We start from the raw sequence: 26,137 nt of genomic DNA on the forward strand, positions 1-26,137 counted from the left end.
CTTCAGATTCAAACTGGAGGGATACATATGGATATGTTTTCTCTATCCGTCATGAAATTCTATACAAAATAAATATGAAAAATTATGAATACGTTGAAAAAAAAATTGTTAAAAAAAATTGATAGTATTGATAGTAAAATTGGAGGGATAAATATGAATATGTTTTCTATATCAGTGATGAAATTCTATACAAAATAAATATGAAAAATTATGAATACGTGGAAAATTTTTTTGAAAATTTGATAGTACCGTCCGTTACAGTTATGAAAAATTAAAATTGATACTTTTGTGGGAAATTTTCTTAAAATTTCAAACTGGAGGGATAAATATGGATATGTTTTCTCTATCCGTCATAAGAATTCCATACAAAATAAATATGAAAATATATGAATGCGTGGAAAAAATTTTTTTTGAAAAAATTGACAGTACGTCCCTTACAGGTATGAAAATTTAAAATTGATACTTTTGTGGGTAATTTTCTTGAAATTTCAAACTGGAGGGATAAATATGGATATGTTTTCTCTATCCATCATAAAATTCTATACAAAATAAATATAGAAAATTATGAATACGTGGAAAAACTTGTTTTGAAAAAATTGACAGTACCGTCTCTTACAGGTATGAAAATTTAAAATTTATACTTTTGTGGGTAATTTACTTCAGATTCAAACTGGAGGGATAAATATGGATATGTTTTCTCTATCCGTCATGAATTTCTATACAAAATAAATATGAAAAATTATGAATACGTGGAAAAAAAATTTTTGAAAAAATTGACAGTACCGTTCCTTACAGGTATGAAAATTTAAAATTGATACTTTTGTGGGAATTTTTCTTAAAAATTCAAACTGGAGGGATAAATATGAATATGTTTCTCTATCATTCATGAAAATGTATACAAAATAAATATGAAAAATTATGAATACGTGGAAAAAAAATGTTTTGAAAAATATACAGTACCGTCCCTTACAGGTATGAAAATTTAAAATTCATATTTTTGTGGGGAATTTTCTTCAGATTCAAACTGGAGGGATAAATATGGATATGTTTATAAAATTAATATGAAAAATTATGAATAAGTGGAAAAAATTTTTTTGAAAAAAATTGACAGTACCGTCCCTTACAGGTGTGAAAATTTAAAATTGATACTTTTGTGGGAAATTTTCTTCAGATTCAAACTGGAGGGATAAATATTGATATGTTTTCTCTATCCATCATGAAATTTTATACAAAATAAATATGAAAAATTATGAATACGTGCAAAAAATAAATTTTGAAAAAATTGATAGTAGCGTCCCTTACGGGTGTGAAAATTTAAAATTGATACTTTTGTGGGAAATTTTCTTCAGATTCAAACTGGAGGGATAAATATGGATATGTTTTCTCTATCCATCATGAAATTCTATACAAAATAAATATGAAAAATTATGAATACGTGGAAAAAGATTTGTTGAAAAAATTGACAGTACCGTCCGTTACAGGTATGAAAATTTAAAATTGATACTTTTGCGGGAAATTTTCTTAAAAATTCAAACTCGAGGGATAAATAAGGATATGTTTTCTCTATCCGTCATGAAATTCTATACAAAATAAATATGAAAAATTATGAATATGTGGAAATTTTTTTTTTTCTTCAAAATTGACAGTACCGTCCCTTAAAGGTATGAAAATTTAAAATTAATACTTTAGTGGGAAATTTTCTTCAGATTCAAACTGGAGGGATAAATATAGATATGTTTTTTCTATCCGTCATGAAATTCTATACAAAATAAATATGAAAAATCATGAATACGTGGAAAAATTTTTTTTGAAAAAATTGATAGTACCGTCCCTTACAGGAAAGAAAATTTAAAATTAATACATTTGTGGGAAATTTTCTTAAAATTTCAAACTGGAGGGATAAATATGGATATGTTTTCTCTATCTGTCATGAAATTCTATACAAAATAAATATGAAAAATTATGAATACGTTGAAAAAAAAAATTGTTAAAAAAAATTGATAGTATTGATAGTAAAATTGGAGGGATAAATATGAATATGTTTTCTCTATCCGTGATGAAATTCTATACAAAATAAATATGAAAAATTATGAATACGTGGAAAAATTTTTTTGAAAAATTGATAGTACCGTCCGTTAAAGTTATGAAAAATTAAAATTGATACTTTTGTGGGAAATTTTCTTAAAATTTCAAACTGGAGGAATAAATATGGATATGTTTTCTCTATCCTTCATGAAATTCCATACAAAATAAATATGAAAATATATGAATGCGTGGAAAAATTTTTTTTTGAAAAAATTGACAGTACCGTCTCTTACAGGAAAGAAAATTTAAAATTGATACTTTTGTGGGAAATTTTTCCAGATTCAAACTGGAGGGATAAATATGGATATGTTTTCTCTATCCATTATGAAATTTAATACAAAATAAATAAGAAAAATTATGAATACGTGGAAAAAAATTTTTTTGGAAAAATATACAGTACCGTTCCTTACAGGTATGAAAATTTAAAATTGATACTTTTGTGGGAATTTTTCTTAAAAATTCAAACTGGAGGGATAAATATGAATATGTTTTCTCTATCCGTCATGAATTTCTATACAAAATAAATATGAAAAATTATGAATACGTGGAAAAAAAAAAAATTGAAAAAATTGATAGTACCGTCCCTTACGGGTGTGAAAATTTAAAATTGATACTTTTGTGGAAAATTTTCTTCAGATTCAAACTGGAGGGATACATATGGATATGTTTTCTCTATCCGTCATAAAAATTCCATACAAAATAAATATGAAAATATATGAATGCGTGGAAAAAATTTTTTTTGAAAAAATTGACAGTACCGTCCCTTACAGGTATGAAAATTTAAAATTGATACTTTTGTGGGAAATTTTCTTCAGACTCAAACTGGCGGGATAACTACTAATATGTTTTCTGTATCCATTATGAAATTCTATACAAAATAAGTATGAAAAATTATGAATACGTGGAAAAACTTGTTTTGAAAAAATTGACAGTACCGTCTCTTACAGGTATGAAAATTTAAAATTGATACTTTTGTGGGTAATTTTCTTGAAATTTCAAACTGGAGGGATAAATATGGATATGTTTTCTCTATCCATCATAAAATTCTATACAAAATAAATATAGAAAATTATGAATACGTGGAAAAACTTGTTTTGAAAAAATTGACAGTACCCTCTCTTACAGGTATGAAAATTTAAAATTTATACTTTTGTGGGTAATTTACTTCAGATTCAAACTGGAGGGATAAATATGGATATGTTTTCTCTATCCGTCATGAATTTCTATACAAAATAAATATGAAAAATTATGAATACGTGGAAAAAAAATTTTTGAAAAAATTGACAGTACCGTTCCTTACAGGTATGAAAATTTAAAATTGATACTTTTGTGGGAATTTTTCTTAAAAATTCAAACTGGAGGGATAAATATGAATATGTTTCTCTATCATTCATGAAAATGTATACAAAATAAATATGAAAAATTATGAATACGTGGAAAAAAAATGTTTTGAAAAATATACAGTACCGTCCCTTACAGGTATGAAAATTTAAAATTCATATTTTTGTGGGGAATTTTCTTCAGATTCAAACTGGAGGGATAAATATGGATATGTTTTCTCTATCCATTATGAAATTCTATACAAAATTAATATGAAAAATTATGAATAAGTGGAAAAAATTTTTTTGAAAAAAATTGACAGTACCGTCCCTTACAGGTGTGAAAATTTAAAATTGATACTTTTGTGGGAAATTTTCTTCAGATTCAAACTGGAGGGATAAATATTGATATGTTTTCTCTATCCATCATGAAATTTTATACAAAATAAGTATGAAAAATTATGAATACGTGGAAAAAGATTTGTTGAAAAAATTGACAGTACCGTCCCTTACAGGTATGAAAATTTAAAATTGATACTTTTGAGGGAAATTTTCTTAAAAATTCAAACTGGAGGGATAAATAAGGATATGTTTTCTCTATCCGTCATGAAATTCTATACAAAATAAATATGAAAAATTATGAATACGTGGAAAAAAAAAATTTTGAAAAAATTAATAGTACCGTCCCTTACGGGGGTGAAAATTTAAAATTGATACTTTTGTGGGAAATTTTCTTCAGATTCAAACTGGAGGGATAAATATGGATATGTTTTCTCTATCCTTCATGAAATTCTATACAAAATAAATATGAAAAATTATGAATAAGTGGAAAATTTTTTTTTTGAAAAAATTGACAGTACCGTCCCTTACAGGTATGAAAATTTAAAATTGATACTTTTGTGGGAAATTTTCTTCAGATTCAAACTGGAGGGACAAATATTGATATGTTTTCTCTATCCATCATCAATTTTTATACAAAATAAATATGAAAAATTATGAATACGTGGAAAATAAAATTTTTGAAAAAACTGATAGTACCGTCATTTACAGGAAAGAAAATTTAAAATTGATACTTTTGTGGAAAATTTTCTTCAGACTCAAACTGGAGGGATAAATATGGATATGTTTTCTCTATCCGTCATGAAATTATATACAAAATAAATATGAAAAATTATGAATACGTGCAAAAAATAAATTTTGAAAAAATTGATAGTAGCGTCGCTTACAGGTGTGAAAATTTAAAATTGATAATTTGTGGGAAATTTTCTTCAGATTCAAACTGGAGGGATAAAAATGGATATGTTCTCTCTATCCATCATGAAATTCTATACAAAATAAATATGAAAAATTATGAATACGTGGAAAAGGATTTGTTGAAAAAATTGACAGTACCGTCCCTTACAGGTATGAAAATTTAAAATTGATACTTTTGTGGGAAACTTTTTTCAGATTCAAACTGGAGGGATAAATATGGATATGTTTTCTCTATCCATTATGAAATTCTATACAAAATTAATATGAAAAATTATGAATAAGTGGAAAATTTTTTTTTGAAAAAAATTGACAGTACCGTCCCTTACAGGTGTGAAAATTTAAAATTGATACTTTTGTGGGAAATTTTCTTCAGATTCAGAAAACTGGAGGGATAAATATTGATATGTTTTCTCTATCCATCATGAAATTTTATACAAAATAAATATGAAAAATTATGAATACATGCAAAAAATAAATTTTGAAAAAATTGATAGTAGCGTCCCTTACAGGTGTGAAAATTTAAAATTGATACTTTTGCGGGAAATTTTCTTCAGATTCAAACTGGAGGGATAAAAATGGATATGTTTTCTCTATCCATCAGCAAATTCTATACAAAATAAATATGAAAAATTATGAATGCCTGGAAAAAGATTTGTTGAAAAAATTGACAGTACCGTCCCTTACAGGTATGAAAATTTAAAATTGATACTTTTGAGGGAAATTTTCTTAAAAATTCAAACTGGAGGGATAAATAAGGATATGTTTTCTCTATCCATCATAAAATTCTATACAAAATAAATATGGAAAATTATGAATACGTGGAAAAACTTGTTTTGAAAAAATTGACAGTACCGTCTCTTACAGGAAAGAAAATTTAAAATTGATACTTTTTTGGGAAATTTTCTTCAGATTCAAACTGGAGGGATAAAAATGGATATGTTTTCTCTATCCATCATGAAATTTTATACAAAATAAATATGAAAAATTATGAATACGTGGAAAAAGATTTGTTGAAAAAATTGACAGTACCGTCCCTTACAGGTATGAAAATTTAAAATTGATACTTTTGAGGGAAATTTTCTTAAAAATTCAAACTGGAGGGATAAATAAGGATACGTTTTCTCTATCCGTCATGAAATTCTATACAAAATAAATATGAAAAATTATGAATACGTTGAAAAAAAAAATTGTTAAAAAAAATTGATAGTATTGATAGTAAAATTGGAGGGATAAATATGAATATGTTTTCTCTATCCGTGATGAAATTCTATACAAAATAAATATGAAAAATTATGAATACGTGGAAAAATTTTTTTGAAAAATTGATAGTACCGTCTCTTACAGGTATGAAAATTTAAAATTGATACTTTTGTGGGTAATTTTCTTAAAATTTCAAACTGGAGGGATAAATATGGATATGTTTTCTCTATCCATCATAAAATTCTATACAAAATAAATATGGAAAATTATGAATACGTGGAAAAACTTGTTTTGAAAAAATTGACAGTACAGTCTCTTACAGGAAAGAAAATTTAAAATTGATACTTTTTTGGGAAATTTTCTTCAGATTCAAACTGGAGGGATAAATATGGATATGTTTTCTCTATCCGTCATGAATTTCTATACAAAATAAATATGAAAAATTATGAATACGTGCAAAAAATAAATTTTGAAAAAATGGATAGTAGCGTCCCTTACAGGTTGTGAAAATTTAAAATTGATACTTTTGCGGGAAATTTTCTTCAGATTCAAACTGGAGGGATAAAAATGGATATGTTTTCTCTATCCATCATGAAAATTCTATACAAAATAAATATGAAAAATTATGAATACGTGGAAAAAGATTTGTTGAAAAAATTGATAGTACCGTCCCTTACGGGTGTGAAAATTTAAAATTGATACTTTTGTGGAAAATTTTCTTCAGATTCAAACTGGAGGGATAAATATGGATATGTTTTCTCTATCCGTCATGAAATTCTATACAAAATAAATATGAAAAATTATGAATATATTGAAAAAAAAAATTGTGAAAAAAAATTGATAGTACCGTCCCCTACAGGTATGAAAATTTAAAATTGATACTTTTGTGGGAAATTTTCTAAAAAATTCAGACTGGAGGGATACATTTGGATATGTTTTCTCTATCCAAGTCATGAAATTCTATACAAAATAAATATGAAAAATTATGAATACGTGGAAAAAATTTTTTGAAAAAAATGATAGTACCATCCCTTACAGGTGTGAAAATTTAAAATTGATACTTTTGTGGGAAATTTTCTTCAGATTCAAACTGGAGGGATAAATATGGATATGTTCTCTCTATCCATCATGAAATTTTATACAAAATAAATATGAAAAATTATGAATACGTGGAAAATAAAGATTTTGAAAAAATTGATAGTACCCCTTACAGGAAAGAAAATTTAAAATTGATACTTTTGTGGGAAATTTTCTTCAGATTCAAACTGGAGGGATAAATATGGATATGTTTTCTCTATCCGTCATGAAATTATATACAAAATAAATATGAAAAATTATGAATACGTTGAAAAAAAAGTTGTGAAAAAAAATTGATAGTACCGTCCCCTACAGGTATGAAAATTTAAAATTGATACTTTTGTGGGAAATTTTCTAAAAAATTCAAACTGGAGGCATACATTTGGATATGTTTTCTCTATCCGTCATGAAATTATATACAATATAAATATGAAACATTATGAATAAGTGCAAAAAATTTTTTTTGAAAAAATTGACAGTACTGTCCCTTACAGGTATGAAAATTTAAAATTGATACTTTTGTGGGAAATTTTCTTAAAAATTCAAACTGGAGGATATGGATATGTTTTCTCTATCCGTCATGAAATTCTATACAAAATAAATATGAAAAATTATGAATACGTGGAAATTTTTTTTTGAAAAAATTGACAGTACCGGCCCTTACATAACATTAAATGACATAAATATGGATTAGTTTTTCTTATCCTAAATGAAATTCCCTATAAAATGCACAATATAACTTCCCAATACTTAAAAAGTTTTTTGAAAAATTAATAGTACCCCACCTTTGGAGTTTAAAATCTTAAGAAATGTAAAATTTTAAACAGATTTTCAAAACTTTCTACTCGTACCAAGTAGGGAATTTTCTACTCATAGCGATATTAGTTTTTAATACAGTGGAACTTCGGTTAATGAGCTTAATCCATTCCGCCAACATGCTTGTTATCGAAATTGCTCGTTATTTGAATCAAACTTCTTCATAGGAAATAATGGAAACTTGGATAATTCATTTCACAATTATTCACTCACATGAAAATTACTAATAAAAACGTCATTCATTGAATAATGCAAAATAATATAATGAAATAAATGTAATAATGGCATAAATAAACATAAAATAATGATAATGTTTGCAAATTAATTCACTCTAAACGACCAGAGGGAGGAAGACTGGTTAAGGGTGACTTAAGGAATCACTTCATCTGTATTTTCTCTTTGTGTGACTTTAAACAACAACCCTATCTACAACACTTACTATTGCCTCTTTTTTGGTATTTCGGAAATGAGAAATCGCACTAACGTTGGGCATATTTATTGCTCACACTGCTACAGCTTTATTTGGGGAGGTTCTCTTCTACAAAATTTTGCACAGAATAATATGTTCAACACATCTCTTATTCTCATTTGAAGTGAGGGACTCCTCATTTCTCTTTTCATCTTCCTCAGACGAGATCCCACGTATAAACTCTTGCTGAGGCGAGCAATGGAGATTCATTAGTTCGCCTGTGGATATGACCATGTTCTTTCACTATTTCTTCCAAGTACAATTAAAAAATGCTTCAAGTGCACATATGCGTGGTTACTATGGTACAAGTAATTTCCTATCATAAACAGTGACATTTGTACAGTTCATTTTTTTTGAGTTAGGCCCACTGACCGGAGACTGTGGGGGAGAATACTACCCAGAATTTCACAGCACATGTGTGAACGAAAGCGAAAAACCATCAGCTCAGTTGTCACAACAGTAAATAAAGTTCAAAATTTTTGCTCATAATGTGAATCGCTCGTTAATCAAATCAAAATTTGTTCAAAATGTTTTCTCGTTAAGCCCACTGTATTTAAAAAGAAATTCTCTAAAAAAATCACGTTATGACAATGTCACTTGAGATGAAATTCTCAAAATGAAAGATTCTGAATCCTTCTGCATCATTTTGAGAAATTGGGGTCACAGATTCTGAAATTTTCATGGAAATCCTAAATATTACATTTCTGGATTCTTAAATATTACATTTCTGGATTCTTAAATATCACATTTCTGGATTCTTAAATATCACATTTCTGCAATTATTAAATATCTTTGTTCTAGAAATGTAAAAATAGGCTGGATGCATAATGTGATTCACCTATCTTCCATAAAAGAAAAATAAACTGCTGTTGAGGAATAGAAGACATTTTTTTCTCCTCTGAAAACTGAGAGACTCAAACAATTTGCCACAGTTAAAGGGTTAAATATTTAAGTGAACATTACCCATATTTTGCAAACTCTGTCCACGCTTTTACATAAAAATGACTCATATCTCTGTCAGCTCTTGTCCATTTAGCAGCCTTCAGATCATAACTGGGTGGATAGTACTTAGAATTCATAAATGGAGCTCCAGTAAGAAGTAAATATTCTGTTTCAGAAGAGATGCCTGAAATTAAAAAAATTGTTGATCATATTTTTACAAATATAACACAATTTATTTCAAATAATGTATTAAAAAAAAAGAAAATGCTGTAACAAAAATTTAACAAATAAGTTTTTGATGATATGTTACTTGTTTACAACTTAACATGTTGCAATGCATACCCATTATGTTTTTACTTTCTCAAATAAATTTTTGGCGGACGACAATGAGGAATGACACTGAATTTTTTATATGAATACTTGTTGCATTAAATTTTAATTCCAGCAATCAATCAATAATTTCCGGAAATGATAATCCTGATGCAAGAATTTCGAATGTGTATGTTAATGATCCCTACGATTTAAGTCAAAATATTGCAGTTATTATTGAAATTGGTTTTACCAATGCAATGATCAGAAAAATATCCACGACTAGAAAGTCTGTTTCTCCCTGTCAAAGCACACAAAGTCATCGCCATTCTTGACACCTAGAATTCACACAGCAATTGCTGGAACCAAATTACCACAAGCATGGATCAAAGCAGCCATCACATCTTGTCATAGGTAGGACAATTGTTCCCCAAGAGATCTGCAAAACACAATGAAATATGGCACTGACACAATCATCTCCAAACTAGTGAGACAGCGATCGAAAAGTGACCATGGCATTGCTGTTCATCCTTCAGGATACCGCCATGATAAATGTAGACATGCACAAGGCACATTTATCGCGAGTCAATTTATACTGCAAAAAACAAAGAAGTGAGAGCAGGATCATTAGATGTAAACAGATTCAAGAAATAACACCTGAATCTGCATAACACATAAAACTTAAACAATCTTATCTCAAATCTGGCAAACAGCTGAGAATCGGCCGTGATCGCTGAAACATGATCTTCGAGACCGATCTCAAAGAAAGCAAAAAGGTAAACATAGATTGAAACTAAAAATAGCTTCTTTGCAGATATATTAATTTTGTTTTTCTTATAGTCTCAGTCGCGCAAATATTACGGCCAAACCCCTATTTAATGAATAAAAAACCTTGATATAACCCTTTCTTTTTGAACTACACATATATTACTACGTTTATTGTTAAAACTACAATCCAAAGAGATTTGATCTTGAGCTCTTCTTTTTTTCTCCCCCCCCCCTTTTTTTGTCTCAAGAGAAGGAATCTGTTCCTTTTGAATAACGGAGGTAATAGTCATTTAGTGTCTACCAAAAGCAAAATTCTGTGACTTTTTGGGGACTTTTCTGTGACCCTTTCTCATTCGTAGGGATCCCACTCAAAAAATTAGAAAAAGTAGGATGGGGAGGGTACCCCCCTTAGTTAACATATAATCACGGCATAAAAATAATCCCGAGAATTTGTTTTTGTTGAAAAATTAAATTTTTTTTTTTTTCATAGCACATGTATTTTCAGTATCCTGTTTGATTTAAGCCAAAGCAAAATGACTGAAATGACTTGCTACAAAAAATATGTTTTTTCCAAAATAAAGTCTTAGCAACGACTTTCTCTCTCTCTCGCTCTCTGCTCTCCTCATAATATATATCTTGCATTCGTTTTAGGGAGTCTTTTACAGTCCAGCCTGTCAACTTTTTGAATATACACATAGCAAATTATGAAGATATGCAAATTTTTTTTAAGAATGTTGCTCTTTCGTTACCACTTCCGAAAGCAAAATGTGCAAATTACACAAGGTCTGATATAAATAAGTCAAGGTGGACCAGATGGTTTACTGTGTTGTTCATCCCTTTTGAAAAGGATTTGTTTAAATTTTAGGTTTCACTGCGTTGTCTATCCTTTTTAAAAAAGGATGTTTACATTTTAATGGTCAATGCCAGTGTAATTGTTTTTGACAAATGAAGCACTTTCATTTCTAGCTCTTTACTTGAGCCTTGTAAATATTCTTTGTGCCTCTGCATGCCGTAAAAACATAGAAGAAAATTGAATGCTATTAGGTATCATCGTCACAAAACCTAGAATAGGTCTATGTACCTAACTGCTTTGTTATGCAAACTGTTGTTTTTTCACCTATACACAAAATGTGCACCATAATTTTGAACGATTAATGTTAGTTACTGTCCAAGACCATGAAGTAGTAAATACAAAATAATTTTTTTTCAACCAGGCAGAAGTTTTTAATGACTACTCTATTTGTAGAACCCTCAAACCAAAATTACTAAATCACCAAATGATCTCCATACACCCCGCTCCCCAAATAACCTTAAAAACAATAAAATTTCTGCTTTGACAGAATCATTAATTGCAATCTACTAAATTTGTTTTATTCGGCATTATGTCCATGCATTATTCCCTTCTCAATTAAAAACCAATTATAGAGATTTTATTGATAGGATTTTGTTAAAAAGTAGGAAAAAAAAAACGAGTAAGAGCTCTGCATTCGACACAATGAGAAATGCTGGACTGTTTTCAAACATCAGTTGTTCTCAAACTGTGAGTACGACCACCTGGGGGGTTTGGGTTAATAAAATAGAGGGTCTTAATGAAAGGGGGAACACAAGTAAATTAACAAAAAAAGACCTGAATTTTGTTTCAAATTTTAAAAACCTTTAAATTTAAAGTTGATTTAAATACAACATCCCATAGAAACTGGACCCTAAGGGCTCAGGCCACATATGCTTTTGCAGGGGTAGCTTAAGTGGATACAAGTTGTTTCCCCAACAAGGTGGGGAAGAAGCTAATATCCACCTTTTGCTTTGCTCTTCTAACTATTGCAATTTTTAATCGGAGGGGGGGGGGGGGTGCGGCGATCGTTTTAATTGCCCCCCCCCGCATCCCCACCCATGGCTTTAATCAACTTTGCGAAATTGCCTAAGCCCTCAGATTATCATGAATATTCAATGCAATCTATTCCTGCATATTCCTGCACATATACCCTTGCGAGTCATACATACAGACACCTGGCAACACGACCCCCACCCGTCATCAATGTTTTTGTCATATTGAAGTTTCTTCGCCACCTACGACAAAACTTTCTAAAGCAAGATCTGTGGACGCACCCGCGCTCGTTGAAAACACGTCCTGAGAATGGAAAACTACTGAACACACTATTGATTGATATTAAGCAGTATGCAGAACAGCAGCGCTGTGATGCGACACATAGCAATAGTGGGCTCAAAACAAAGCAAGTGATTGATCAAGCTGTTTGTTCAGTTGGTTCAACGATCAGCACTGACTTCCGAAATTGACAGTTCACTGTCGGAATCGACGCTCATCGCCAGACAAATGTGCATCAGAAGAAAACAAAGTGCACAAATGAGCCCATTTCTTTACTGATTGCATTAACACGCACAGGCAATTACCTGTATTGACTAAGGTGAAATAAAAAAATTCGAAGAAACGTTTCTTATATATGAGAGCTGAAACCATTGTTTAAGGGTACAAACATAGTTCAGACGATTTGCCGATTCGGAGGGAAGTGCAGTAGAGGGCTGATCCAGCTCGGGGACTCTAGATGAGATAGTTTTTATTTTTGTTTTTCACACTATAAATTCACTATACAGAGGCTGTGAAAAACTTGGCCTGAGACTGCCAAAGATCTCAGCTTGGGAGGGGTGGGGCCTTACTGCAAGATATGGGGCCACTAGACCAGTGTTCCCGCGGCACGGTTGATTCCTTTTTCTTGATTGGAAGGCAGTGCCATCTTAACGCATGGGCCTCAGGAGAAGAGGGGGGCCTCACAAAAATGAGATCCGGTTGAAATTTTCTAGGATTTACCAGGTAGGGCCTCCGAAAAAGCACTTGGCCCGGGGGCCCATGATACTCTTAAGACGGCCGGTTGAAATTTTCTAGGATTTACCAGGTAGGGCCTCCGAAAAAGCACTTGGCCCGGGGGCCCATGATACTCTTAAGATCTTGCTGTTGGAAGGCCTGGGCATACACAAGATTCGTGAGAAATAAATGAGTAAAAATGAAGTAATAAACCACTCAAGGCCCAGTTTGGCAGATGCCAGGGCCCGGCGGTTGAGGAACACTGAACTAGACCAACCAAGGGCCCTTTCGAAGGTCGAATTTTAAATATTCCTTTTCCTATACACATTTTTCGAAGTCCAATATTAGACGCTTGTTATTTGCTCTATCGTCATGCTTAGGTGTCTGTCCAGATCAGGCATCTTCAATCCATTGCTCACCGACTTGTGTCCGATTTGGTGCTCGTGAGCACTTGATCAACGTTTCATTTAAACACCTTGTGCAAATTGCATTCAATTATTTCATCCGGATTTCATGCATTCATATGTCAAACATGACGCAAGAGTACTCTTCTTTTGATGATGGGTCCAGGCAGTGCTTGTGACTGGAAAAAAAATTAAAGACCTCTGATCTAGATCGCAAGCTTGTTACCGTATTCCAATGGTTCTCTTTTGTCAGCTGCCTCCCTTGCGTAATTCATGATTTATCAGCAGCTTCTTAATAAGTTTGACAGTTTGTTTCACCATATAAAAGAACTACTTTAAAGCATAGGTTTTGTGCGCACAAATCCATATTTTGAGCTCACCACGACGCTCCTAGAAGCCCTGACACACACTTTTGGAAGCACTGCGATACTCATTTAAATTCGGCTTAAAAGTTATGTTGCAACAGAATTAATGGCGAACAAGTCTGATTTCGGTCTTCTCTTGCACTCTCTCATTTTGTCGCATGCGTATATTGTACAATTTTGTCGCTCGCTATAGCTAATCGGTAAAGATTGACACGATCAAAATAAAAAAATTGATAATTTAAAAAAAATTCTTTCACAGGGAAAAAAATTGGTGCACTTTCACCTGTCCCCAACAAGGATGGGGCTGACAGGTCAGCAGCCCTAAGGCCCAGGACAATCACCATCTTTTTTTTCTCGATGCTATAAATTTACTACAGGAATTCCCTACCCCGAGTGTAAACTCTGGCTTGCAAACCCACCAAAGATCCAACAGCCCTGCTCCATAATGTAGGGGGAAGATCATGTCTTTTCTACGGAAAACCAATATTGTTTCCAAGAGGACTGCCTACTGCCATGGTCTATTACAGTCTCCTCTCCTCCTCTACGAATTATCATGTGATCCTGAGAACACTGCTTTATTAGGGGGAAATATTACAGATGTTGAAAGGTTCAAACAAGCAAAGAAAGAAAAGTTCTTTTTGTTCATCCAGTCTATATATAAATAGCTTTTTTGCCCTACCCATATAATGTCTGCCCCAATGTAGGGTGGCTACATATTGGTATTCTTCTTTTCTATTGCTACTTACCCATCCATCCCTCCAGGGCAAAAAAAAAAAAAAAAAGAATAAAACCTGAGAGAGAAGAAAAGGAATATTGAATGCTACAGCTTTCTCCAAAGCCTAGATTTTGAGGGAAAAAAATCGAAAAAAATATCTCTGGAGAATCAAAAAAATCTGTGACCTTCACTCAAATTTTGTGACTTTTTTGGGACTTCCGTGACTTTGTGACTTTTCCGTGTTGGTAGACACCCTGAGTGTGTGCATGAAAAGGTTTCAGTGGTGAATTGGTGACACTAATATCATAAAACAATGTTTCTTAACCAGTCCTTTTCAGAGCCCTTGGAGCTTTGTGTGCACTTCCCAGGGGCTCCACGACTGCTTGAAGAAAGTAAAATAAATCAGTAAGTTTGATAAATAAATTTTAAAAATAAAGAGGCCTACGGGGCACTCCCAAACAAATTATATGATAAAAGGCTCAATAGAGCTTAAAAATCACTGTTATAAAATATTCTCCTATATTCATTTTGGGATATTAGTAAAGAAATAAAGTTACTTGAAGTTTGCCAGTCTGGAAAAGAAAAGAATAGTGGGTCATCGGAAGGGAACGAATTTTTCAGTTAACAAAAAAAAATTACAATTTTGACAAAATTTGATAAGAGTGTTAGACGTACTATACAAACTTCTATCAAGAAATTTTTCAATTCTCAACTTGTTCTCGAGCTTATGGCTCATTCTAAAAAAAAATTTACATTCTACATTTATGAAATAAAAAATTCAAAGTTGAAATTTCAAAAATAAAATTTATCACAAATTACAGCCAATAACTTGAAGTTAAACATTTTTAAACTTATTTTGTAGTAATATTTTATTTTTTGGGTTTTATGACTGTTATTTAGTCATGGATGGTCATTAAGTCATATGTATAGTTTGTTATGAAAACAAATATCATTATTTCTGCTGTTTATACCCCTTAAAATAATGTAAACTTATTTCTTACACATAGGCTAGGAAAAAAAAAAGTTTTGCAACTTTTTTTACCTTTTTCTGTTTTTTGGATGGTTTTTGGCGATTTTCTTTTGAAATAGCATATAGAAAAGATTATTGTTGGAATACATTTTATCTACTTGAAATCAAAATTTTTTATTTCTGACAAATAATGGGTTCATAATTTAATGTATTAGTTTGAAGTGATCTTTAATTTTTTTGGCTCTGAACCACAAAAATGCTTCCTGTAACAGAGTGGACAGAAATGTTTAACTGAGAGAAAGATATTTTAAATAAGCTACGCAAATACTTTAATTTTCTCCAAAATTAAATACAAAATGTAAATGGTGTCAAAGAAACTCCTCTATAAACTTTGAAAAACATCCACACCATAAGGAAATTCAAGAAACACACGCTCACATAGTTTGAATTTTGGTAAAACTTTTAAAATCTGGTCCAAGTGGACACTGGACTAGCCCAGCTGTATATTATGACTTCAGGATGATTTTCCTTCTACTTCAAAAAAGTTTTTGCTCAAATTGAACAGTAATTTGATATTGGTATAAATCTCATGTTTATATGTCTTGCATTAGTGATTCAGAGTAAATCAGGGGGGGGGGGGAAGAGATCCTAGAAACAAAAATAATATAGGAAAATAATGGCTCTATCCCATAAAATCCAGAATGTATTGCAATATAACCACCTTTGCTCATACTAAAATGTACCTTCTGACTTAAATCTCCCTGGATCTGTGCCTGGCAGTGATTTTGACTATTTGTACTTTTTAACTTTGGTATTCAACTGAAAAAATAACATGATGGAGAATTGTAATGAGCTTAAACATATAATAAATTAAAGTTCATTTAAAACTTCAAAATCTCGTAACTAAGGGGACACTAAATCAGTTTCCATTCTGTTGTATTACTTGAGTTTTTGGAACATGTAACAGAGTGGACTAAGCCTAAATTATTTTCTTTCAATAAAAACTTGAATGATTGATATTGAATGATCCATTGAATCAGAAATTCCCCAATGACAGACTTGGGTATGACTTACATGGCATTCAATGTACTTCATTACCTTCTTTTCATGCCAAGCATTTGTAACCCTGCATTAATCCAACTAAGAATGTTCTCCAAATTTAGAAGTAATCTTGTTCACCTTCGAGGATAAAGCAGTGTTATAATGGAAAAATGTGAAAAATAAAAGTATTAAGGAAATTTGTATCGGGACTGAAAAGCACAACAGAGACACCTTCAATTTCTACCTTCTATAGAGAAAAAGATCACTTCTTCACAAACAAAACTCGCCAGTGTTGCTTTCAAGGAAAAATAAGCAATTATTTTTCGAACTCATAAAAAATATTTTATTTTCATTTATGTTGTTCCAAAAGAATTAAACTGCCATACAAGACAACAATACTTAGGTTTCTATAAACATGTCATAAAATTAGCAAATTTTTAAAAATCTAAAAATGTAACATTTGGTGTTATTCAAATGTATGATAATGTAGCAAATAAACATTAATTTATTAAGAAAAACTAGCTTAATTAATTTTTATGACTTAACTAACTCATCTGAATAAATAAATTAGTTTTTTCTGCATGAATGCATCAAAAGAGACAGGAATCGGCACAGCGATGGCTTACTCTGTTGAACGAGTCACTCCACATAAGATGTCATATTTTTGGTCTTTCAATAGTGATACTTATCAATACTTTAATAATAATAGTGATACTTTCAATATACTTATTAATGAGGTTTGACAGCATATGTCTGAAGAGAAAATGGGATAGGAGGTAAAGTGTTCATTTCATTTGTCATCACTAGTATGAAAATCCATATTCGATAGTTCGTGGGACTGACCCTTTTGTGCATTATGATTGCGCAAAGGCAGTTTGAAAAATGATAAGACACATTAGCTTATTGATAAGGCAATTTCTGAGTCTGGAGTTGATTGAACTAACTGCAAATTGCTTCGGCCAACTGCTGTTTGTCTACTTTCCTCTTTGCAATTTCTACAAAATCTAAACAGTTTTTTTAAAAAATTAATGTGCAAACTATTACTAAGAAATGGTCAAAACAAATGGAGGTTCTAAAAAGTAGATTGAGTACTCTAATCAAAAATCAATGAAATTTGTTCCTGCAGCAATCAGCGTTCCATCATCCAAAAAAATTTCAGAAAAAAAAATTTGCCAGAGCTTAAAAAGACACCTGTTCCTTGGCTGAGGTAAGAATTCCAATTGACGGAAACCTTCTGCAAAAGCAAGTGAAATTTAAGCCTTCAAGTCAAACTTGAAGGAGTTCAAAAGATCAGATGGATGGCAGCAGAATGCAAGAAAAGACACACGGCCTGACTTTTCAGATACTATAAAGAGTGTGCAGCTGTAGAAACAAATGTCACCTGTGAATGGATAGACGAGTAGCTGAACTCATTGATTATACTGATATTAGCTCCTAAATAATATGGTGAAGCAAACAAAATTTTCTTTTCTTCTGGAAATCAAATAATTATGTGTGAGTGACCAACCATTTTTTATTTCCAGTATTTTTTCATCGTCTTTCCCATTTACAAACTTTGAATTTTACAAATTAATTATCAAGTCAGTAGAGGTTTGTAAATACGAGCACGCGCATTGACTAAATTACTTTTTTTTCCCCAAATTACAAAATTTTGGTCAAGTAATTTTAATTTTATACAGCAAAATTTTAATTATGAGTTGTCAAGAAACACATACCTTGCACGGGATAAGGCAACTGATAGCCTTCAAATGTATAATTGCATACAAACAGATATGTTTTGACTCCGTTTCGAATGAGATGCTTGGCATACATATAATTTGGAGATTTGTAGTAACGATCAGTTAGAAGCTGACAAAATATATATAAAAAATCAATATGGGAGGATAAACAAAATTTCAGAATGATATCATAGAAATAAACTCAACAAGAAGTGAAAATGCTTGTATTAAGCATTACAGTGATACCTCGGCTTGCAAATTTTTCAACTATTCAAACATTTTTTTTCCACAATTATCATTTTATTTCTGCATTCCCCCAGTGGGGGCAGAGACAAATTTTCTTCCTTGTAATCTTCACCTCCACAAATAACCAGTCTTTCAATGAATCTTGTATTAACAAGCGAAGACAGCATTTCTATATGCATAAAGGATTTATTTTACCTGATAAGAGAAAAAGTTATTATTATGACTCAAATATTTTTAGTGCACATGAAAAACTTATCACCAAACTGAGCAGTCTGAACATCCTAGGAGATTATCTTTTCATCTGCATGTATGAGACAGAACTACTGGCTACATCACATAGCAGGACACCCACAAACCTGACTAGGTTACACAGTGTAGAATAAAAAGGTCTTCAGAACCCCATCATTACACAAATTTTCCTTCACATAATTGTAAAGCTGTTTTTGCAATTATATGAGCCTTCAGTCAGTTTGTCCTTTAATATAGTGCTTCTAAGTGTTTTATAAAATTTATCTTCAAATTTTTGGTCATACTTGGAACAAATCAAATGGTTTTCCATAGAAATCTATGCAAAATCATGCTTTGACTAATAAATGTGATTGTGGAATGACTCATTTTCCTAAGCCGAAGTATCACTTACACCATCTGTGAAAGAATAAAAAACAGAAAATATGAAAATTGGAAACATAAAACAATATAACGACACATCTTTCTACATACACATCAACACACAGTAAGACTTCAGTATAATGCCAATGGTTTTAACATCACCACATTTCAACATCATGGACACTGATCACAACAACAAACATCAGTTTTAGTCTCAGTTCTTAAGTCTAGGCTGGCGGAATAGGAATTCATCAAGCTAAAATTCCAAAAACTCTTACAAAACTTTCATGCGAGATTACCCAGGTGAAACTGAATGAGTGGAAATTTACAGCAATGTCTTCACTTCTTCTGAGGCCACCTTAAAATCAAATCAAAACTAATTTTCAAGTGATGATGAAAGTTAATATAAATCCAAAATTAAAATTGTATCCAAGTCAAGAGCTCTCTCAGCATTGAATATTGTCAAAGAATGCTCAAGGTTATGAGAATATTAGGAAAGCTGGTTCAAATTATTAAACTTGCAGGGAAACTATTTGCAGGGTTTTAATATTTGAAGAAATCTGTCACGAAAATTAAATGAAATCTATTTCTTTATTTTTTCATCAAATCACATGCTCAATCATTTATGAAATAAATTGTCTGAATTTTTATAATTTTAAATAACTATTAATCTATAGCTTGATAAGTTATGGTCCAACTTTCAGTTACTAGCTGCCATCTATTTTTTTAACTGTGTGAAGTACACTGAAGAGAAAACTGGTACACCTGCCTAATATCGTGTAGGGCCCCTGCGAGCCCGCAGAAGTGCTGCAACACGACGTGGCATGGACTCGACTAATGTCTGAAGTAGTGCTGGAGGTAATTGACACCATGAATCCTGCAGGGCTGTCCATAAATCCATAGGAGTAAGAGGGGTTGGAGATTTCTTCTGAACAGCACGTTGCAAGGAATCCCAGATACATTCAATAATGTTCATGTCTGGGGATTTAGGTGGCCAGCGGAAGTGTCTAAAGTCAGAAGAGTGTTCCTGGAGCCACTTTGTAGCAATTCTGGACGTGTGGGGTGTCGCATTGTCCTGCTGAAATTGTCCAAGTCTGTCGGAATGCACAATGGACATGAATGGGTGCAGGTAATCATCTTATACTGTAAAGGAATTAGCAAAAAAGTTAAATAACAGTAGCGTTCGAGGAATAATGGTATGAAAGGATGGGCTTTGAAATTATTTATTTCAAAGCCATACCAGCCAGGTGTTATCCAGGTGTTAGGAGTTAAGAGTCCCAAAGAATATGGATCATGAAAGAAACCTATAAATTTGGTGCGTAGCACGTAAGGAATACAGAATCGAAAAAGTAGTATAAAAAGTAGCGATAAACAGATCTATAAATATGGGGACTGAAATGAATCGTATAAAGGGTGCAGGACAATATGAAAGAAATCTGTATAAGTTGTATGAGAAGAATATGGTAATAAAATTCAGCGGCCGCGCTCATATTTCAATGATATTTGCAGCTGGTCAGAATTTTGTATACACGTAAAAGCGTGAGAAAGTCCAGGGTTAGAGCAGATGGTTTTAGGTGAAAGGAGTTTTGCGAATTCCGGGAATAGTTCCCACAGGAACGTCAACCGAACCAAAGGGATAGCAGTAGCCAATGAAACGCATGTCCATAGGAAAATGTTATCCAATAATGTAAAGTGAAGAGAAGTTCAGTGAAGAAAATTTAGGAAAGAAAATCGGAATTAGCGAATGAGATGAAGTTTATGGAATATAGGTAGGAGTAGGCGGATAGCCAAAGAAAAATATATATATGAAGTTTGAGAAGAGTGGAGAGAGACAGAGAGTGAGATAGAGAGAGACAGAGAGTGAGATAGAGAGAGACAGAGAGTGAGATAGAGAGAGACAGAGAGTGAGATAGAGAGAGACAGAGAGTGAGATAGAGAGAGACAGAGAGTGAGATAGAGAGAGACAGAGAGTGAGATAGAGAGAGACAGAGAGTGAGATAGAGAGAGACAGAGAGAGTGAGGTTGTGGAAGTCCACAAGATAAGTGTGAGATGGGCACTAACGAAGGAGTGAAGTTGATCTTCACCGGATTTGGGGTAAGTCACACTTCCGACTTTACGAACCATTTATCACTCTCCATGTAAATTGAAAATATGTAATGCACTATCCTAGCATCGTAGCCTAATAATTAAAGAATAATTAACTGTTTTATCTTTGTTTCTTTGGACTTGTCATTTACACGGGCCTGTGGTTATTGACTTCACAGCGCAGTAGTACAATGGAGCCTAAAATTAGTAAGTTTATGAATTAATTCGATCACGGCATTTGGGATGTTTACATTAGTGGGATGATTAGAATCAATGTTGCAGTAGGGTCACACCCGTTTACAATAATGCACCACCAGTTAACAATCAGACAGCATGCTTACGTGCCTGTCACCTGTCAGAGTCGTATCTAGACGTATCAGGGGCCCCATATCATGCCAACTGCACACGCCCCATACCATCACAGAGCCTCCACCAGCTTGAACAGTCCCCTGTTGACATGTAGGGTCCATGGATTCATGAGGTGGTCTCCATACCCATACATGTCCATCAGCTCGAAGCAATTGGAACCGAGACTCATCAGACCAGGCAAAGTATTTCCAGTCCTCAACAGTCCAATGTCGGCGTTGTCGGGCCCACGCGAGGCATAAAGCTTTGTGTCGTGCAGTCATCAAGGGTACACGAGTGGACCTTCGGCTCCGAAAGCCCATATCGATGATGTTTCGTTGAATGGTTCGCACGCTGACACTTGTTGATGGCCCAGCATTGAAATCTGCAGCAATTTGCGGAAGGGTTGTCACGGCTGTCACGTTTAATGATTCTTGTCAGTCGTTGTTGGTCCCGTTCTTGCATGATCTTTTTCCGGCCGCAGCGATGTCGTAGATTCAATTTTTTACCGGATTCCCGATATTCACGGTACACTCGTGAAATGGTCGTACGTGAAAATCCAAATTTCATCGCTACCTCGGAGATGCTATGTCCCATCTCTCGTGCGCCGACTATAACACCACGTTCAAACTCACTTAAATCTCGATAACCTGCCATTGTAGCAACAGTAACTTGAAGTTCTTGTAAAGTTTCAAAAGTAGAGCCAGATCCTTCAATAACAACATGAAGACCTTCTCGGATGCACAGAATAACAGGAACAGCATGTTTCCGCCTTTTATCCCAATTGGTGTGTGGTGCGCATGTCATGTCTTTTAATTAGCATTTTATTAAGAGTACAGTGCCATCTATTGGTCAACTTTTACACTATTTTTTCTTTTTCCAGACAAAATCCCATTGCTTCATGTATATTCAGGTGAAATATGAGGTAATTCTGACCAGTGATTATTTTTTTACAGCCTTTTCAAAAACGAACTTTAATTACGAGTATAATCATCCTGAAATTATGGCATTTCTTTAAGACATTATAAAGGAATTAAGAGGGTTACACTTTCCTCATATTTTCCTATGATGAAGCAAGTGGAACCTAACAAATTTGTGGTAACACCATAGCTAATTGCATTGGCTTCATCAATTGTGGTTGAGAAACTCAAGAAAAGGATAAAGTTTCCGAGTCAACACCCGGCTTCTTCAATAGACCTCAACAATAACTTTTAGTGTCAAGAAGTAGAGAAACAACAAAACTTCAAAGATGTAGTGTTAAAAACCTACAACATAAGCCAAGGTTGGTGACTGGGTTCTTGTCAACCTCAAAAATAAAAAGTTAGTGGAGATGTTTATTGGGCAACTAACCAAAGTTAAAACTTGTCAGGAAGTAAAATTTGTGATAAGAAGCTACATCTAGTTTTCAATGATCCAGCATTCAAGATGAAAATATGATTAAAATGCTGTCGTTTCTCAATCTCTCAAGTTTGATAATCTGGGAAAATTTATATTTCTTTTTTCATTTGTCCCATATAAGGTTGGTTAATATTTACAAGAGGGAGGGGTATTCAGGGGGGGGGGGGGAGAAATGAATATTTGATTTTCGTAACAAGAAAAATTATTTTCGTAGCAGCACAAAAATGTTTTTGTAGCAGCATTTATCAGTTTTATAACACTTTACAATTTTCGAAGTAAATAAAATACAGTTTTTTATATGCATTAAAAATTGTGTATAGCGTAACTGTGCAAGTAGCATACACAGGATTACTTTTTACTTAAAAAAAAAGTTATCTCAGCTCACAAGAAGGGGTGTCCGTGTGTCCCCCCCTCCCCCAAGACAGAAAATGCATAAAGATTTCCTCTAGAATAAATATATATATTTTCAATTTTTAGATCATGAATAGATTTTGAGACAACTTGATATTCATATATTTTTACATTCATATCAACAAATGAGAGGCTAAAAGGGTATTTCAGATTTCAAAAATAATTTCGAAACAAGTGTTTTTAGATTTAGCTTGTAGACTTGGTAATCACTAATTTTAAAAAATCAATAAAGGAGAGAGACTGAAATTAGAGAGACTAAAAGTAATTATTTTTCTTGTTTTTGCCACTGATGCAAGTCTAAGTTGTGCTTTTGTTCTCTTCAGTTTCAAGCATTTTTGAACATTTGATCTTGCTTCTGGGTCATTCCATTTCAAATCACCCGGCAAAATGCCAAAATGACACCCATAGTCTCAGATTTCAATGACTTTTTTTTTATTTGTTGCATTCACCATCCTTATTAACCGTGTGAAATATTATTTGCATATCTCTAAAACTTTTTGAGAAAAAAAATTTTGAAATTTATCAAAAACTGATGCAGATGACTTTTCCGAGGCTCAATTTTTAAGCGGCATTGTTTGAGAAAATAAATCATAACTTTTTCAATTTTCAATATATTCAAGTGAAATTTTCACTAAAGTGTTCACAAAAACATACAGAATATGAATAAAAATAATTCATGCATTTGCATTTGAAATTTACGTGCAAAAAAATTATGTAAACTTTGTTTTTGTGGAATTTTTCGTTAGAAAAAAATACAATTTTTCAAACATATTTTTAGACCAGAGGCACAGCAGTTAACAAAACAACTTTTATTTTAAATTTCTCCTAAATATATGAAGTAAAATACTGGAGAAAAAAAATGATGGTTTTTTGACCGTTAATATTGTTTATTCTGGCTCGCAACACAAAATTCATCGAAATAAGACTGGATCGTTCCGATTTCAAATCATTCAACTAGATACTGAAATGCAACCCATCATCCCAGATTCCAATTATTATTTTTTATTTATTGCTTCTACCATGCTTGTTGACCATGCAAAGTTTCATGTACATATCTCAAAAACTTCTTGAGAAAAAAAATGTTTTCTAACCTCACGAATGACGTCTCTTAGGCTAACCCCATTCAAGCAATATTATTTGTGAAAATATATAACTTTGCAGATTTTCAATATATTCAAATGAAATTTCCACTAAAATGCTCACAAAAAAATGTAGATTATGACTAGGAAAGAAAATTTAAACCTTTGCATTAAAAAATTAGATTGCAAAAAAATCGTTGAAATTTAATTTTTTAACAAAAGCCATTTACAAAAGCTCTCCTGCTTTTCTCACGGCATATTCAGTGACATTGAACTCTTCAGATTTTTTTCCTTGTTCCCCTTCCTTAAAGCAGGGGCCAGAGTTAAAATTTGCAGTTTTCCCCTTGTGATGGGGTAAATTGAGTCTTGTTTCTAATTAACTTCATCAAAATATTCATATTTGATTTCTGTTTAATATCTTCATTAAGTGTGCTTTGAGATTCATTTTCTGGTAATTCTTCAAAAACTTTACAAACATTTGATTTTAAAGTGTTGCAAGCTGATTCAACTTTTCTTTTGGCATTGTTTGACTTGCACTGTGGAGCTACCCTATGAAGTTTAATTGGTGACTCTTCTATGTTCTGTAGAGATTAATTTATTTCTTCAAGTGCTTCTTAATTGACAGTTAATAATTGACATTTTTCCAAGTTACTTCTCTACATTACTATCACTGTTCATCTCTTCACAGTATTCAGTTTCTTCATTTAATTTATTGTTGTTTATATTCACTTTGTCCCTACAGGCATGGCATATTTTTTACCCTGGAATTGATTTTGTACAACCATTTATTTCATTTATACATGAAAAATACAAGTTTAATATCCTTAAACCTTTTGTTATTTTTTTCTTATGACATTTTAAAGGATTAAAGCATGCTTCCGGATATATTTCATACTTTGAGAAAAAAGCTCTATGATGCTTAAACACACAGTGGATAAATGTTCAGAACTTGCTCCACTCCTCAATATTGATGTCCGATGGGTCCAATGATGTAATGGGTAACAGATTTTACACTTTGCATAACACTTTTTATGACAGTCAGATCGAGTTTTTTATCCAACACTATAAATTTCAAGTGTCTTTTCTGACATTTTACTTTGAATTCCAAAATGATGATATAAAATATTTAGCTCAAATGGAAATTGTGTTATCATAAGAAAAATTTGCTAACCCTGGAGTAGGATACTTTATGGAGCACATTCTCTGTCTTCAGCAAGATCATAATTGAGACTTGCATCATTGGATTGGGGGGGGGGCGCAGTTTAGTTCTAACACTTTTGTTTTAGTTTTCCCAATTAAGCAGCAGCAGTGACTTTATCATCACCTGCTGGGATGATAAAGTCTTATAATTAAATAAGACACCAGCTGCCCTCTGAAGGACAAAGACCAGTGTGTCATAGTTCATATCTTCACAGAAGCTATTATTATTTTTTACAATCATCATAACAACAAGAAACATCACATCTTACATATCACCACCAGGCATTATATACATTAGGTTTTCAATTCTACTCTCTTCCATCTGCCTCAGCTGCAACAATTAGGTTGCAGCTGATAATTATTTCATTCTTTGTGATTTAATGCCTCATATTCTGGCTTTTTATCAGCAATTTTAAATTATTTCTTGGGAAAAATATATACAGGCTTGTGTTAAATATTATAATGTAGATTTTTTTTCACACAAGTATAACCA

The 26,137-nt window shown here is 32.3% G+C and overlaps 1 protein-coding gene across 2 annotated transcripts in view; it reads right to left on the minus strand.

The window, feature by feature from the left end:
• The window catches only part of LOC149083282 (neuroligin-3-like), a 335,669-nt gene that overhangs the window by 109,394 nt on the left and 200,138 nt on the right, over positions 1-26,137 (minus strand). Inside the window, exons 8-9 of one of the 2 annotated variants that reach the window (XM_089236506.1) lie at positions 18,268-18,400; positions 9,184-9,346 (exon numbers count right to left, since the gene is read on the minus strand). In XM_089236506.1, the coding sequence (XP_089092632.1) occupies positions 9,184-9,346; positions 18,268-18,400 (296 nt within the window). The remainder of the gene's footprint in view (positions 1-9,183; positions 9,347-18,267; positions 18,401-26,137) is intronic. The other variant, XM_089236507.1, reaches the window with a different exon arrangement.

This window comes from Pholcus phalangioides, unplaced genomic scaffold (genome assembly GCF_987345545.1).
Source record: "Pholcus phalangioides strain wild (caught in Gottingen) unplaced genomic scaffold, Ppha-v1.0 ptg000009l_1, whole genome shotgun sequence".
Classification (NCBI taxonomy): domain Eukaryota; kingdom Metazoa; phylum Arthropoda; class Arachnida; order Araneae; family Pholcidae; genus Pholcus; species Pholcus phalangioides.